At 57.9% G+C, this 14,486-nt stretch overlaps 1 protein-coding gene across 1 annotated transcript in view; it reads left to right on the forward strand.

Moving 5' to 3' along the window:
- Kiaa0930 (KIAA0930 ortholog) overlaps positions 1 to 9,156 on the forward strand; it is a 32,772-nt gene extending 23,616 nt beyond the window's left edge. Inside the window, exons 6-10 of the mRNA XM_042672717.1 lie at positions 2,115 to 2,255; positions 2,666 to 2,857; positions 4,880 to 5,042; positions 7,385 to 7,543; positions 8,058 to 9,156. Coding sequence (XP_042528651.1) covers positions 2,115 to 2,255; positions 2,666 to 2,857; positions 4,880 to 5,042; positions 7,385 to 7,543; positions 8,058 to 8,098 — 696 coding nt within the window. The 3' untranslated portion in view covers positions 8,099 to 9,156. The remainder of the gene's footprint in view (positions 1 to 2,114; positions 2,256 to 2,665; positions 2,858 to 4,879; positions 5,043 to 7,384; positions 7,544 to 8,057) is intronic.
- Positions 9,157 to 14,486: the final 5,330 nt, after the last annotated feature.

The raw sequence follows: 14,486 nt of genomic DNA on the forward strand, positions 1-14,486 counted from the left end.
AAACACATTGTAAACTCCTACAATCAATGCTGCCCGGGCAGGAGGAGCTTTACCATTGCAGCTGCTCTAGATGCTGCCTCAGGCCTGTGCTGACATGGAATCTGAGGTGTCAGATAGGGGTGGGGCTTCAGTTCTCCAGACTTGGACTGTGACTTGGGAAACATGGTGCTTCATGAAAGGGGGAGAAGCTGGCAGTCCCCTTCCCCGCATGGCCTTCCCGAGGCCCTGGAGGTGGTCTTTGAGCTTGCTTCTAGGCAGTCAGGCCACCTGGGAGGGTCCATACAGGAGCAGCATGTACTTTAGAGTCTCCACTAGATCTGATGGTGCCTTGAAGCACTACTCACTTATTTACCTAGCTTGTATTTTGCTTTTGGCGACAAGATCTCATTATGTAGCCCACACTGGCCCTCAAATTTGAGATCCTGACGGGTACAGGCAGGACATGCTACTACGCCCGCTCAAATGTTTTTTTCTGATTTATTTATTCATACCAGGGTTTGAACTGAAGGACCACTGTGTCTCTAGCCCCTAAGTGGAGTTTTCTTTAAAAATTTTTTTTAAAGTAGTAATACGAGGGGGTTTGAATCTAAAATGTCATTTCTGTGTATAGTGCACCTTGATCATGGTGAGCCTCCGCCATTCTCCTTCCCACCTACCTTATTCCCCCGCTTTCTTGTGCCCTAGTTCCATCTTCACCCTGAGCATATGACTGTGTTTGTTCACAGTGTCTCATTCTGCTCATCCACTCCCCCCCAATACCATGACATGCTTCCGCTTCCTAATATTCATTTTGTTCAACTGTTAATTGACAGAGGTTGCTCTGTGGAAACCCGGCCCTGCATACCTCACACTGTTCTCAGCTTGGTCTATGTGTGTGTGTCTATGCACATATGTATATATGTTTGTGTATGTGTTTGCATCTTTGTGTATATTTTAGGTCTGACTTCCACATATGGGAAAGCATGCACCCTCTGTCTCTCTGAGCTTACTTTACTTAGCATCATTTTTTTTTCTTGGTCCATCCATTTTCTTGCAAATAACATACGATTTATCCTGGTGCATGAATAAAATTCCACTGTGTACGTGGGGTGCTGGTGGCTCACACCTGTAATCCTTGACTATCAGGAGGTCGAGATCTAAGGGTCACAGTTTGAAGTAGGGAAGGAAAGTTCAGAAGATTCTTATCTCCACTAAACTTCCATAAAAGCTGGAAGTGGAGCTGTGCTCAAGTAATTGGGAGAGTGCTAGCCTTGAGCAAAGAAGCTCAGGGACAGTGCCCAGGCCCTGAGTTGAAGCCCCAGGAGGGGCACACAAACACAAAAAAATTCTTTTATACACACACACACACACCACATTTTATTGATTGTAGAGCATCTGATTTGCTTCCGTATCTTGGCAGCAACCAACATGGTTGTGCAGGTGTCTTTACAGTATCCTGATTTGTAATCTGCGTGAATGCCAAGAATGTATTGCCAGATCATCGGGTAGTACTGTTTCGTGTTTTGATGAATCTCCATATTGGCTCCCATAATGGTTGTACTAATTTACATTCTACCAACAGTGTAATAGGGCTCCCCCTCCTCCTCACCCCGACCCCTCCCCCGGCTGGCCCCACCTCCCAGCAGTATGGATTGTTTGTATTCTTGATAATAGCCATTGTAACTGAGATAAGATGAAATCGCAGTTTTATTTTGATCTTCATTTCCTTTACAATTTTATTTTGATCTTCATTTCTCTTACGGCCAGGGATGTTGTTAAGCATTTCTTTGTGTCTTTATTGGCCGTTTTTTACTACTACTCCCGAGTAGTAGCTGCTTCTTTGCCCAGTTATTAATTGGGTTAATGAGTCTTTGGGGATTTAGCTTCTTAGGCTCCCTGTATAGTTTGCCTATTAGTCCCTTGTCAGATACATGGCTGGTGAGGATCTTCCCCGTCCGCAGGCCATCTTCTCGGCTTCACTGTGCATAAGCCTCTTCCCTTGATGTGATCGCCATGTCAACCTTCTGCTCTCATAATGGGGTTTTTATAAGCGGTGGCTCCCAGCAGTCAGGCCAGGCTGCAACCGAGGCAGCTGCGGACACTGGACGGCCCTGTCTCCTGTGTGCCTGTCTCAGGTGTTCAGCGACATGACTGTGGGGGAAGGAGAGATGGTCTGCGTGGAGCTGGTGGCCAGTGACAAAACCAACACGTTCCAGGGCGTCATCTTCCAGGGCTCCATCCGCTATGAAGCCCTCAAGAAGGTGTATGACAACCGCGTGAGTGTGGGGCTCCGCTCAGCAGCCCCAGCCCCTCTTTCCTTCCCACCTGAGCCATCCCCGCGTCTGCGTGGTGACGGCCACCATTCCCGGCCCCCGCGGCTCCTCGGTACACGTCCCTGTGTCCTTTGATCCTGTGTTGGCCCCAGTTCCAGGCTGTCCCCGAGACGCCAGTGAGCATCTGGTCCTTGCGCTGTGGTTCCCTGGGAGGCGGCAGCCGGTGGCACGGTGGTTTCCTCCCCACTGTGAGTCCCCGGCCATCTGCTGCCTGTCACTGGCAGCACTCCCGGTCCACTGGGGCGCACGTGGTCCCCAGGTCTCTCGGGTGCTTGCTCTGGCTGCTTGTGTCCCAAGGGAAAGGCCCCACCCCCACCCCCACCGCCCCTCAGACCGGGTCCTGCCCACGACAGGTGAGTGTGGCCGCTCGCATGGCCCAGAAGATGTCGTTTGGCTTCTACAAGTACAACAACATGGAGTTCGTGCGCATGAAGGGCCCCCAGGGCAAGGGCCACGCGGAGATGGCAGTCAGCCGAGTTTCCACAGGCGACACGTCCCCCTGTGGGACTGAAGACTCCAGCCCGGCTTCTCCCATGCACGAGCGGGTAAGGACAGGGCAGGGGGAGGGGTCCGGTCTCCCTCATCCCACAGCCTCCGGGTGAGGCAGGACTCCTCCTCCCCCTCGGATGGGGCCACTGAGGTTCAGAGGAGCAGGTGCGTCCCTGAGCTGCGGCTGCAGCCAGGCCCAGGTGCCTGCAGGGCAGACCCGTTCCCCAGCGAGGCTGTGTGAGGCCCCCCTGCTGAGTCAGCGGGAGGATGACGGGTTGGCTTCCCTGCCATCCTGTGGGTTGGCCAGAGCGCACAAAGGCCCTGGGGCCACCTGGCTCTTTCTCAACCCTGTCCCATTGCTTCATAAACAGGGTGTTTTATCTGCTGGCAGCAGCCCCATAGGAGGATGTACCATCCTGCCCCTGATGTGAAAAGCCAGACACTGCCCTGGCCGCGAGACTCCCCAGTTCAGCACAGGCTCAGCCCTGTTCCCTCCACCCCCATGTGGAGAGCAAGCTCAGGCCACCTCCAGCCCAGAAGCTTGGCCTGGGCTGGGTTGCAGGCCCAGGACCTAGGCAAGGGAAGGTTCTCTGCCTGCTGGCTATTTTGTCTCCTTAGAAAGGGGCTGCTCAGGTCCTGGAAAGCACTGGAAAAGTAGCTAACGGACCTTCCAGGCCTTGTCTACGAGAGACATGGTGACCAGGGCCCAGTTCGAGGGACTTGCCAGGTCCTGAGGCTCCGTTCTCCCATGGTGAACTGCGGGCATCACGCACGGTGCGGGGCTGCTGTGTGCTGTCCAGCTGACGGGAGAGGGCGTGGGCACAAGTGATCCGCTACTGTCCCGTGTGCGCCGGAAGGTTTCAACCCTGGGAGTCTCCAGGAGGCCGGACAGCGTTTTGTTGTGTCCTTCTCTCTTCTGCCTGTCTTTCTGATTTCTGCATCGTCTGTGAATGCTGTTGTGTAAGCCACACACACGCTTTGCTAGCGTTTGGGAGATGGCTGCGAGGGCTGGTCAGGCCTCTGGCACGCTGGTGTCTTACATTTCTGAGCTCATTCTACGCCCACCTGCTCAGGATGCGCACTGCCCTTGTGAGGAGAGGAGGCGCTGGGGCCTCGGCCTGGCCGGGGGCTGAGGCCAAGGGTGAGACTGGAGATGGCTGGGCCCCAGGGGGCAGGGAGGCCCCAGGGCCAGGGGAGGAAGTCACTTGCTCACTGGCCTGAGCAAGTGCTGGTACCCAGTGCAGGACCCTGCAGACTGTGCGTTGTGGTTTTGGTGTTTTTGATCTGTTAAACCCTTCCCTGGCTTGTGGGAGGACGCCCGGAGCCCAGCAGCGGCGGGATCTCGGTGGAGGTGGAGGTCGAGCTGTCTCAGTCCCAGCTCATCTCACTGCTGTGATTCTTGTTTGCGTGGGGAGGAGGGAGGAGATGGGCCAAGTTCCTTCTTCCTGGAACGCCCTTCCCCCCCTTCTTCACCTGGCGAACTCCTCCTCGTCCTTCAAGACCCAGCTCAAGCTGCACCTTCTCCAGGAAGCCCACCCTTATTTTCCAGGCTGTTATTGATTCCTTCCTCTGTGTCCTGTTTGCCTTTCTTGTCTCAGCAGCCAGCATGCTGTCTGTGGTTGGTTGTCCCTTGCTAATTCTCTTGGCCCCAGAAGACTGTGAGCTCCTTGTGGGCAGGGACCTGCCCTGTGTGTGTCTGCCTGTGCCCCCGACCCTGAGTGGATGGAGAAAGTTTAGTGAACAGAGCAAAAGGCACTCCAAAGAGCTGCCCAAGGTCGAGAGCCATTTAGTCTTAAGACGAAAGGCCTGGGAAGGGGAGGGAGTGGCCTGTGGGCCGGGCGGTGCAGACCTGCGGGAGAGGGGGTGGCCTGGAAAGCGGAAGACTGGAGTGCAGGCTCGGCTGCTGCCTGCCGCCTGCCCCTGCTGTGCTGCGGCTGTGGATCCCGCTTGTTCCTGGGGCTAAGGTGGGCCAGAGCGGCCTGTGCCCCGAGCCCCTTCCCCCAGAGCTCCGCTGGCCGGGGCAGCGCGGGCACACTCAGCCGCTCTGGCCGCCTCTTGACTTGGACTCCTTGTTCCAGGTGACCTCCTTCAGCACCCCCCCCACCCCAGAGCGGGGCAGCCGGCCCACCTTCTTCTCGCCGTCCCTCAAGAGGAAACTGCCCCGGAACCGCATCGCCGAGATGAAGAAGTCCCACTCAGCCAACGACAGCGAGGAGTTTTTTCGGGAGGACGATGGTGGAGGTGATGCCAAGGGGCTCCTGCCCCCGGCCCCCCTCCCCTGCCCTCCCTCTGCCCCCCTCCCCTGCCCTCCCTCTGCCCCCCTCCCCTGCCCTCCTCTCCCCTGTCCTCCCTCTGCCCCCCTCCCCTGCCCTCCTCTCCCCTGCCCCCCTGCTCTCCCTCTGCCCCCTCTCCCCTGCCCTCCTCCCCTCCTCTTCCCTGCCCTCCCCCCTCTGCCCCCCCTCCCCTGCCCCTCCCCTGCCCCCTCTCTCCTGCCCCCCTCCCCCCTCCCCTGCCCCCCTCTCCCCTGCCTCCCTCCCTTGCCCTCCTCTCCCCTGCCCTCCCCCCTCTGCCCCCCTCTCCCCTGCCCCCCGCCCCTCCCCCCTCCCCTGCCCTCCTCTCCCCTGCCCCCCCTCTGCCCCCTCTCCCCTGCCCCCCTCCCCTGCCCCTCTCCCCTGCCCCTTCTCTCCTGTCCCCCTCCCCTCCCCTCCCCCCTCTGCACCCTCTCCCCTGCCCTCCCCCCTCTGCCCCCTCTCCCCTGCCCTCTCCCCTCTGCCCCCTCTCCCCAGCCCCCTCTCTCCTGCCCCCCTCCCCTTCCCTCCCCCCTCTGCACCCTCTCCCCTGCCCCTCTCCCCTGCCCCCCTTCCCTGCCCCCCTCTCCCCTGCCCCCCTCCCCCCTCCCCTGCTCCCTTTTCCCCATCCTCCTCCCCCTGCCCCCTCTCCCCTGACTCTTTGCCCTTGCCTGCCCCCTCTCCCCTGACTAGACTGGCAGCTTTCATTTCTGGTTTGGCCACTCGTTCAACAGCACTCAGACAGCCAGTCCATGCACAGGCCAATCTGGGACCTGGGACAGGGAAATCCTGCCTCGAGGAGCCCTTTTCCCATGGGCACAGCACCTGCCCCTTGCCCCACCCCCAGGGTTCAGAGGTCTCTGGACTCTTCTGGTGCCTCATCAAGAAAGGCTGCTTTGGAGGCTGAGCTGGTGGTGCGCAGCAGGGAGCTCTGGCTTTGGCTTCCTGCTCATGTGCCTTCGCCACTGTCTTGGGCCAGTTCTTTCTCTAGAACTTTCTGTTGTGAGCATCCTTCAGGTTGCCTGGCCCATCTCTGGCCTCGGGCTGCCTGTGCTCTGTGAGCTTTCCTGTTGCGTGTCCTCTCTGGCCTCAGCCTGTGGTCTAGGTGTCTGCCCACAGGTCCGGAAATCCTCTGCACATCCGCCCTTCCCAGCGTCCTGGCGGTGGTCAGTGCCACTGCAGATGGGTTCGGTGTCCTCAGTCCCATGAGCCAGGGCAGCGCTGCCCACTCAAACACCTGGGTGGAAAGTGGACTTTGGGAACAGGCTCGAGACTCTGATGGACTCAGCTGGCCAGGATGGACCAGCTGAGTCTGATGGACCCTTGCTGTCCTTGGAACAGCCTGGTGCCTCTCTGGCTCTGTGTGTGTTCAACAAATGTGAGAGGAGGCTCCCTTGATGGCCCAGGCCAGGCCCTGAGCGAGGCCCCGGTGGGAGAGGTGGCAGTCACCGTCCTCACCCAGGAGTCCTGATGAGAAGCTGGGGCCGTGGGGCCTGGAGACACCGCTGCAGCCCTGACCCTCCCTGCGTGGCCTCGGCCTCCCTCCCCGCAGCGCTGGCATGTGGTCTGAGCGCTGCCCCCTGCAGAGAGGGCTGTGTTGTAAAACCACCCCACGCATGTCCAGATCAGTAGCAAAGTGCTGGTAGCCACCTGGGTCTGCCTTCCCAGGGAGGTCCCCTGGCTATGGGACTGCGTGACAGTTGTGGTTCCAGGCCTACTGAACCCCTGCTCTGCACCTGCCAGGGCCCAATTCCAGTACCAGGCATCACAAACCCACCAAGAGACTCTGACCTTTGGACAGAGAAGCAGGGAGCAGAGGCCCTGCAGGAGGTGGCAGGGGGAGGGGGTGCAGCGGCAGGGGGAGGGGGTGCAGGGGGAGGGGGTGCAGCGGCAGGGGGAGGGGGTGCAGCGGCAGGGGGAGGGGGGTGCAGCGGCAGGGGGAAGGGGTGCAGGGGGAGGGGGAGGGGTGCAGCGGCAGGGGGAGGGGGTGCAGGGGGAGGGGTGCAGCGGCAGGGGGAGGGGGTGCAGCGGCAGGGGGAGGGGGGTGCAGGGGGAGGGGGTGCAGCGGCAGGGGGAGGGGGTGCAGCGGCAGGGGGGAGGGGGTGCAGGGGGAGGGGGTGCAGCACTTGGAGGCGAGGAGGCAGCTGTTCTTGGGTGCACTGGTTTCCCTGCTCAGGGCGGGGGGAGGGGGAGGTGGGGGCATTCTTGGGAGCTCTGGGCCACAACCAAAGGGGTATTGGCCAAGAATGAGGGCTTTTCTCTGCTGCACCCCCAACTTGGCCTTCTTCCCTGCAGCCGATCTACACAATGCAACCAACCTGCGGTCTCGGTCCCTGTCTGGCACGGGGCGGTCGCTGGTCGGGTCCTGGCTGAAGCTGAGCCGAGCTGATGGGAATTTCCTTCTCTATGCACACTTGACCTACGTCACTTTGCCGCTGCATCGGATCTTAACAGGTAATGAGGCTGGCTTCGGGGCCAGGGCGCCAAGGCTGTCTTGTGGGGTTCCTTGTGGGCTTGGCTCTCGGAACCAGTAGTTTGCTCTGTACCCCTTCCTGGGGCCCTCGCTGCTCCCTCCCGCACCATCCCAGGCCCCCGCCGTGCAGCCTGGCTGCCCTGGCCTTCAGCCTCAGGGCTGGGTCCTGTGTATTCCTGTTCCCCTGGGGGTCTGTTCTGCTTGGCCTCAGCTGGGCTTTGCAGGTGACCCCAGCCGATCGCCTGTCTGTGTTAGGGTAAGTTTGGAATGTAGGCTGCAGGGGCCGGCTTGGGGGTGTATCTGCAGCTCTGTGAGGCCTTAGCAGAGGTGTCCAGGCCATAGCAGCTCCCTCCCCAAGAGTTGTCAGCCTAGGCATGTGGCTCGGGGCGTGGTGGTCTGGCATGGTGGCTCAGGCATGGTGGTGGCTCAGGTACGGTGGCCACCCGAGCACAGCGGCTTGAGTTTCTTTGTCCTGCCTCCTTCCCGCCGCCCTAGACATCCTGGAAGTACGGCAGAAACCCATCCTGATGACCTAATGTGCGCAGAGCCTGCGGAGCCCTGGCCCGCCTGGCCCTGGGAATGCTGCCAAGTGCCTACCTGCCACCGCCACCAAGGTCTTCTGTAACGAGCCAGCGCCAGCGCCGCAGCCAGGCAGGGCCACTCGACTCCTGGGGCCTGGGCCAACTCCATGAACACCAGCCCAAACTGAAGTGCCTCGTCCTCCTCCCTGCTGGCTCTGCGCCCCCGTGCCCATCCCCGGCACCCCAGCCCATTTGCAAAGAGCCTTCTGCACCCAACGAGGGTCGGAGACACCAAGAGGCCAGCGCCCCGCTCGGGCCCTCAGTGAGCCAGACTGTCCATGTCGGGGGTTTGTAACATGGTACTGATGACGTGTGTCCAAGTCGGCCCCACCTCCCGCCCTGCTTACCACTTTTGTCACGGTCTGTCACCGTGGGGAGTCCGGTGGCTTTGCCCCGGGCTGTGAATACCTCTCCCCACGGCAGGTCCAGCCAGATCAGCCTCGAGCTGAGCACACAGGCCCCGATCCTTCCAGAATGGCCTTTTGCTTCCAGCCAAAGAACACCGCCAACACACACCTCCAGTCCCAGGACACCCTGCTCCGGCCTTGGCGGCCGAGCCAGAGTGTGCATTCTGAGGGCAGGTGGAGATCTGGTAGCAGGCAGAATGGGACCTGTGCTGTGGTGTGGGCTGGGGTTGGATCTGCCCTGGAGGGCTCTGGGCCAGGCATTTCCTCTCCCGCTTCCTCCAGCCTGTGTCCTCTGGCCGGGGTGCAGGCCAGGGCACAGACAGAGGAGCCGCTCAGCCGCGAGGGAGCACTGAGCCGCCGCCGGCCCAGCCATGGCCTAGCAGCGTGCGCTCAGGAGCCCGAGGCCCCTCTTACCAACCGGAATCCACTGGAAGCTGGGCCTTACATTGCTGGGCTCCGGCAGCGAGTGCAGAGATCCCTGGTGGGCAGAGGAGGGAGCGGGAGCCTGCTCTCCCGTGGCCACTCTGCCTGCTCCAGAAATGGGGACTGCTTTGGGCCTTTCTCGAGATTTTGTATGTTGTTATTAAAAACAAGCTATTGCATTTCGTTCTGCCTCAGTCTGCCCACCTGTAAATGGGGCTGATACCACCTACCTCACTGAAGTCTCCAGGGCTTTGTGCACCACCGCCAAGGAGTGGTCACAGCCAGCTCCAGCTTAGATTGGGCCCACGGAGGCCCCACTCCCGGCCCGGCCCGCTCTGTGTGCCTGCTGCGCCACTTGTGGTGGGTGGGGCCCCGTCCTGCTCAGGCCATGCCACCTCCCGGCTCCATCAGGGTCCTGTGACCACTGTCTGCAGGCCGCAGAGTTGGGTCCTGCCCAGGGTGTCCGAGCAGAGCACTCTGGGCACCACTGGTTCTGCGGTGCCGCCACCATTTGTGGCCAGCACCGAACGGCTTCCGGACCTTTGCCTCCCTGGACTGCCTGGGAGCTCAGGAGGAACATAGTCCTGACCAGACTCCCTGGGAGGGCGGGGTGGTCCAGGCCTGGCAGCAATGCAGTGGCCCCTACATGCACGGAGTGAGAAGCCTCCAGGGCGCCTGTGGAGCCAGGTCCAGCTCCGAGGCTCCGCCGGGCACTCCTGGCTGGACCCAGGAAGGGCTGGCTCTCTGTAAGATGGGGTGATTGTGGGGTCAGGTGCAGGAATGTGAGGATGTGCTACCCAGGGACATCCCTCGGGATTGGATCACAATGTGTGGCGCCTGTGGCAGGCAGGCCCATCCCAGATGTCCAGGGAGCGCTGATGTTGCTGCTGAGGAAACAGAGTGGAGCTGTGAGGCGCAGTGGCTCAAGTCAAGCTGGACAAGAGGCCCTGCCACGGCCAGACCACTCAGCACTGCCGCACACATGGCCAGACGCTCAGCTGCATCTACCTTTCTCAGTCTTTAAATTCTTCTCCAGGTAGCACTTCTGGTCCTGAGTGTGAGACTTGCTCGCAGGCACTCGATAACTAGACTGTGAGCTGTCACTTTTAAGTTTGCTTTTCAAAGTACTGACATCAGCCAAAAAGTGATAGAGAGCTGAGCATGGTGTGCCCAGCGCAGGGGCGGGGAGGGGGAGGGGGGGTGTGAGGCCAGCCTAGGTTATCTAGTGAGACTTTGTCCTAAAATGGTTTTCTGAAGCAGGACTCAGAGGTCTGGTGCTGACAGATTTGCTCCCTGAAGGCCGTCTTTGGTTTTCCTGGGGACACACCTGTCTTCTGTACAAGATGAGGATGACGCAGGCATGCCCAGACAGACCTTCCGTGAGAATTGGAATGAATTCCCTAGCAGGAAATGTAGCTGTCAGCTTATGGGACACAGAGAGGAAAACCATGTTCCTTCTGATTTCCTCTTGTTTTTGTTTGTTTTAGAAGAAAGTCACAGTTTATCGGTGTTTCCGCTTAGACCTTTCAACACTTGTTGGCTCAGAAAGGCTCACCCCACAGAGGCCCCGTCAGCGGGTCATGGGGAAGTAGCCCGGAGGGTGGGAAGCAGCAGGGCCTCCACGGCCTGCCCGGCCTCCAGGCAGCTTCTCGGGCGAGCAGGGCCCTGGCTGGCACGCAGGCACCTGGCGGGCTGGCCAGCTCACGGAGCTTCGGGTTAACCGAGTGGGAACAGGAAGGTGCGTTTCTGTGCTTGCAGCCAGCGCCAAGGATCTGTTTCAGACGTTTCAGTCATCAACTAGCTAGAAGACTTAGGTAAATGCAGGCAAAGCTTTGTTCTCATTCAAAGACCTTCCAGTTCCTCTGCTGACAGTGCACCCTAGGGATTGAAACCCAGATGTAGGCATTTGGCAGTGTCCTGGTGGTTTTAAATGGCTGGTGAACGCCGGGCACCGGTGGCTCGCGCCTATAATCCTAGCTATGCAGGAGGCTGAGATCTGAGGATCGTGGTTCAGAGCCAGCCCTGGCACGGAAGTCCATGAGACTCTTATCTCCAATAAATCACTCCAAAAACTGGAAGTGGCACTGTGGCTCAAGTGGTAGAGCGCTCACCTTAAGCTGAAGAGCTCAGGGACAGTGCTCAGACCCAGAGTTCAAGCCCCATGCCCGAGAAAAAAAAAAAGCTGGTTAAAATCTTTAGGGGTGTTGGGCAATGGTGGCTTATGACTGTAAACCTAGCTACTCAGGAGGCTGAGATCTGAGGATTACAGTTTGAAGCTAGCACAGGCAGAAAATTCTGTGACTCATCTCCAGTTAACCACCAGAAAAGCTAGGAATGGAGCCGTGTCTTAAGTGGTAGTGTTAGCCTTGAGCAAAACAATATTCAGGGACTTCAATTTAAGCCCCAGGACTGGTGTGCATGCATGCATGTGCACACACACACATACCCTCGACATCTTTAGGGGCTCCCAGGACCGGAGCAAGCCTGCCAGCCTGCAATGGAATTCAGCAGCTGTCACTGCTGTAATTGTTTGCTGAGGCTGCCTCTGTGTAAGAAGGCAAAATAGCTTCTGGTAAACCTGGCCTTCTAACACAATAAGGACGAGCAAGGGCCTGATCTTGAATGAAAGTAGCCTTTGGAGGCTCCGCTCATCTCAAAGGGAGAGCTGCTCATAGGCCAGGAGGCTCCATGCCCTTCAGGGAGAGGACTGGGAGACCCCTTCCTTTCTTTCTAACTGGTTTGGTACAGACACGACCTGACGTGGCCCTCTGTGGAGAAGGCTCCTGACAGCCACCACGCACCGTGTGCAGCACCAGAAGCCCCGGCACTGGGAAGCGAAGGAAGCCTGGGTGTGCAGCTCTGTGTTTGCAGTTTGGGACCGGGCGGGGGGAATCAGCCAACAGACAGATCGCAGGCCAAGTCCTCCAGCGCCGCCTCTTGCTGCCTCAGTCTTGTCTTCTCTGGGCCTCTCTTCCTAATCCACAGGTTTCGGTACAAGTAGTGAGCCCTTGTGGTTTCCAGACACCCTGTGTGGGAAGGTAAAGATCTACAGACAACGTTGAGGCCTACCTTGGGAATTCTGTGCAAATACATTGGCACAAACACCGCGATGGTGTACATTGAATATATTAGTGTGCTAATTGCCAGTGGCAGTCCCGTACAACGATGTACCACCAACGGGTGCCACCTTCCACATCTGTGACCAGCCGTCATGAGGGCGCACTGGTGCTCAGCTGTCCTTGATGCTTTCTGATTTTGCTGCTTTGCAAATTCGCTTTGCATACTGGATGCTCAGCTTACTTTCCCTTCTGGTTTCCTCCTAGTCTGTACCTAGTTTTTGTTTTTTTCCTATTCTACCCATTTCAGATTCATTGCAGACATTAAAGCAAAGCAGTAGTAAAATGATTGAATTTTGCCCCACAGGGCCCTGAGTTTTCTTTTGAAACGTTTACACAAAGTACTGTTTTGACACCAAAAAAATGTTGGCGGCTGATCATGTGACCCGTGCTGTGTCTGGCGTAGCGGAGGTGGCCCTCCTGCCTGCCCTGCCTCTCCTGCCGCTCTGTAGGCTGCTGAAGGAGCGCGTGCCAGAGCTGTCTGTCTGCTCTCAGGCTGGGGAGAGCCAGCCTCAAGGCCACCGTGTGGCCACACGGACTCCTCATACCACCAGGGGACGGAAGGCCACCAGCAGGGAGTTAGAGAGAGAGGTAACTGAATGCAGCCAGGTCTCAAGATCATCTTGGTGTCCTGCCTGACCTCTTGTTAAGACCTTTTAAAACTGGCCTGCAGTGTGTTTAGGAGGAGCCTGCCTTGGAGGCCTCATTCCTGTTACTCTCAGGTCTTGGCTCCTCACCCATGTGCCTGTGACAGGAACTGTGGGAGGGAAATGTGATCGACCCTGCCCATTGCATACATCCATGTTGCCTGGAGACCTGCTGTAAATGCGTGATGTGGAAGCGCGGGAAAGGGCTGGTGAAGGAGCTGCTCCGCCTGCCTCCCGGCAGCCGCGTTAGCCAGATGTTTCTTTCCTCTGTGTGATGGAAGGCTTTCACTTTGGAATCTTCCTTTAATAAAACAATTAGGTTGCTCAGTTTGAAATAATCATGATTTTTAGTGAACGTTGATTATGTTTGGATGTTTTGCTCAAAAGACTAGCCAGTTCCAGACACCAAGAGTGGTTCTGTTCTGGAGGGAGCCCACACAGCTCCAGGACGGGGTTGGGAGCCGAGGCTGCTTACTGGGTCTGCCCCTGTGGGACGGCCCGTGCCAGCCGGGTGGCTGGGCAGTCTTTGGGGATGCAGCCAGGGTGATGCTTGTGCGGCTATGGAGGTACTGAAAGCCACTGAACCAAGGCTGGCTCTGCTATGTGAATCTCATCCCAACCTAAGCAGCTGAGGTTCAAGTCCGGGGGCAGCAGGGCAGGGCCGGGCTCACGGTGCTGCGGGGCGGCTGGTCTGGGCCGAGATGGGCCGCAGGCCTGCTACAGCGCAGGCGCCACTGGGCTTCCCAGGTGGCCCCTTCTCAGCTCAGCACAGCACAGCGGGAAGCATTCCCATGGCTGACCCAGTCTTCCTGTTTTTTTGTCTTTTTAACCAGTCCTGGGGCTTGAACTCAGGGCCTGCACTGTCCCTAAGATTTTGCGCTCATTTCTGACTTTTTGGCAGTTAATTGGAGATAGTCTCATGGCCTTTCCTGTCCAGGCTGGCCGCGATCCTCAGATCTCAGCCTCCTGTGTAGCTAGGATGACAGGCCCGAGCCACCAGCACCTGGTCTTTGTGGCAGTTTTTTTTAAAACCAGAAAATATGTATATAAATGCTGAAATAGGAAACCTCAAAAAGAATGGGCATTGCCGGGTCAGTGGCTCACGTGTGTAATCCTGGTCCCTCAGGAGGCCGAGTTCCGGGGGTTTATGGTTTGAGGCCAGCCTAGGTAGAAAAGTCCATGAGACTTCGTCAGAATGACTGGGAAAACAAGACTGGAGGTGTGGCTCAAGTGGCAGACCACCAGCCAAGCAAAGCAGGCCAAGCGAAGAGCCAAGTTCAACCCCAGTGACACACAAAGACCCAAAATTCTATTAATTGTATTAGAACAATGTTATTGCCTGAAAAGGTTTTCTGGATCAAAAATGTAAACTTATTAACTCAAGCAAATGTTCTAAATTGTGTAATTTCAAAGCATCATTTTGAGGCTGTTTTAAAATGTTCTTAGCTCAGTAGAGATACACACTTGAACACAAACCCCAGTCACTGCTTCTGCAAGGGAAATGGAATCTCACGCCGCCCATTCATGGGTCCAAGTCTACTTGAGGACGTAGCCACTCCCTGAAGCCCCAACACTGTGCTGTGTGCAATGGCCAATCTGATCGTAAGCCCGTCCTGACCCTCAGCCTCAGGAGCCTCCCGCTTGCTTGCCTCCAAGTCAACCTGTCATTTCAGGAAGTTTCTGGACATTGCCAGGCTTGTGTCAACGCCCAGTGAATCACAGAGAAACATCAGAGGGAAACATGAGACAC

This window comes from Dipodomys spectabilis, unplaced genomic scaffold (genome assembly GCF_019054845.1).
Source record: "Dipodomys spectabilis isolate Male_0828 unplaced genomic scaffold, ASM1905484v1 ptg000763l, whole genome shotgun sequence".
In the NCBI taxonomy this organism is placed as follows: domain Eukaryota; kingdom Metazoa; phylum Chordata; class Mammalia; order Rodentia; family Heteromyidae; genus Dipodomys; species Dipodomys spectabilis.